The sequence below is a fragment of the Takifugu flavidus genome, unplaced genomic scaffold (genome assembly GCF_003711565.1).
Source record: "Takifugu flavidus isolate HTHZ2018 unplaced genomic scaffold, ASM371156v2 ctg959, whole genome shotgun sequence".
NCBI lineage: Eukaryota > Metazoa > Chordata > Actinopteri > Tetraodontiformes > Tetraodontidae > Takifugu > Takifugu flavidus.
Genome location: NW_026622569.1, coordinates 8,670 through 10,275, shown reverse-complemented (window position 1 = coordinate 10,275; position 1,606 = coordinate 8,670). Strand labels below are relative to the sequence as shown.

General features: G+C 49.3%; 1 protein-coding gene across 1 annotated transcript; it reads right to left on the bottom strand.

Annotated features, from left to right (window-relative positions):
- Positions 1-44: 44 nt before the first annotated feature.
- LOC130521411 (cyclic nucleotide-gated cation channel beta-3-like) lies at positions 45-709 on the bottom strand (the record flags this gene model as incomplete). Its single annotated transcript, XM_057024976.1, has 4 exons — positions 693-709; positions 553-617; positions 362-484; positions 45-228 (listed from the first exon to the last, which is right to left on the bottom strand). Coding segments are annotated over exons 2-4 (330 nt in total), but the record flags the coding sequence as incomplete, so codon positions are not given.
- Between the last annotated feature and the right edge of the window lie 897 nt (positions 710-1,606).

The following is a 1,606-nucleotide window of genomic DNA, read 5'->3' as shown; positions in this document are numbered from 1 at the left end:
TCCTATGACATCTCTCATCTTAGAGGAAACGGGACGATTGAAACGTCATGAAGACGCGGCTCAAACATTTGGAACGTGACACCAACCTGCCCGATCAAGCTGGAGAACACAAAGACGCCGATGAAAAAGTTGGACATCTGAAAGGTAATCTCAAAGGTTGTTGTGGGCTCTGGGAGACCCCCGATGTTGATCAGACTGCGCACGGCAAAGTAGTAACAGCGCAGGTACCTGTGGAAGAACACGGCCTTTCACACATCACAGCAGAGGTTCAGCACCCTCAAACACACCTGATGTGAGAGGCTTTAAAGCTCAAATCTTTACACTCATGCCCACGGATGATCATCGGAGATGGAAAACCTACGCTGTGCCGTTGCCGTCGTACACCCAGGTGGTGGTGGCGATCCCCTGATGCTCCGAGGCCACGAAATAAGCACAGGCGTTGAGGTGAAGCATGAAGAGCAGGTATCCTGTAGTCCGAGCCACCCTGCGGGTTAAACACAGCCCAGATGTCTGGAAATGCCTTTATTTTAACCTCCAGAGGACTCAGAATACCTCCAGATGTAGGCTTTGGCCATGACGTTCTCCAGCCGATCGCTGAACTCAAAGAAGGACTCGACCTGCAACAGACAAGGAGAACGTTGGGGAATGTTTCCACGTGTGTCTCGGGTGACTGTGGGGCGGCTGCTGCCTACCCGGACGATGCGGTTGAGTCTGTGTGAGAAGGATTATTGTTATTGTTGTTATTAGTATTATCTTTAAATGCTATTGTATGTAGACTTGAGTGTTTGAGGAATGTTGATAGGAAAAGAAGAACATGAGAGTGTCGTAAAAGTGCTGAAGCTGCTTACTTTTAAGCTCAGCACTCAGACGTATCCTGTTGGTCAGGATTAGAGAAGTTTGTAAAGGTGTCAGAAGAAAATGAATTACGATATCTTGTTTAGACACCCATTCTGTTTGCACCAATAAAAGAGGTGAGCGAGCAGCAGACGGACGGAGTTGACAGAGGAAGCTTGAACTGCTGCTCGGCTCCCCCTTTGCAAAGGACTCCAGTTGTTTGCGTGGTTACTCTGAGTCTAGTGAACGAACAGCGCGGGTGATCAAAACTTCATCCTCACAAAATTTGGTCCTTCGAGCCAGATCCCAAGATCTGGAGAGGAGCGCCGTGGGACGACCGAACGCCGAAGTCTGCACAGCCGGAGTCAAAAAGACGTCCGAATCGAAAGACCTTTCATCACGAGTTGACGGAAGGCCGGTCTTCGTCCCTCCCAGGGCGACCATCTCCAGTGACGGGAAGAAGGCACCAAAACAACTCAGAGAGAAACCATAGAAGCAACGGAGTGAGTATAAGACACAAAAAGCGCTACACGGAATATACCGCGGTATTACCTGCCTGGTCATCAGGAGAGAAGCAGAGGCAAGATACACCCGCCTCCTTGGAGGTAGAAGCTTGGTGGATACTCTCCTGATTAAAAAAGAGGGGTTATAAGGCCATGGCGGGGGGACTGAACTAGATATCCTGTAGGGATTGAGGGTTGTTCAGTCGAGAGATCAGGCGTCTCCACCCAAATACATAAAAACTGATAAATAAAGTGCAAACATGGGCAAC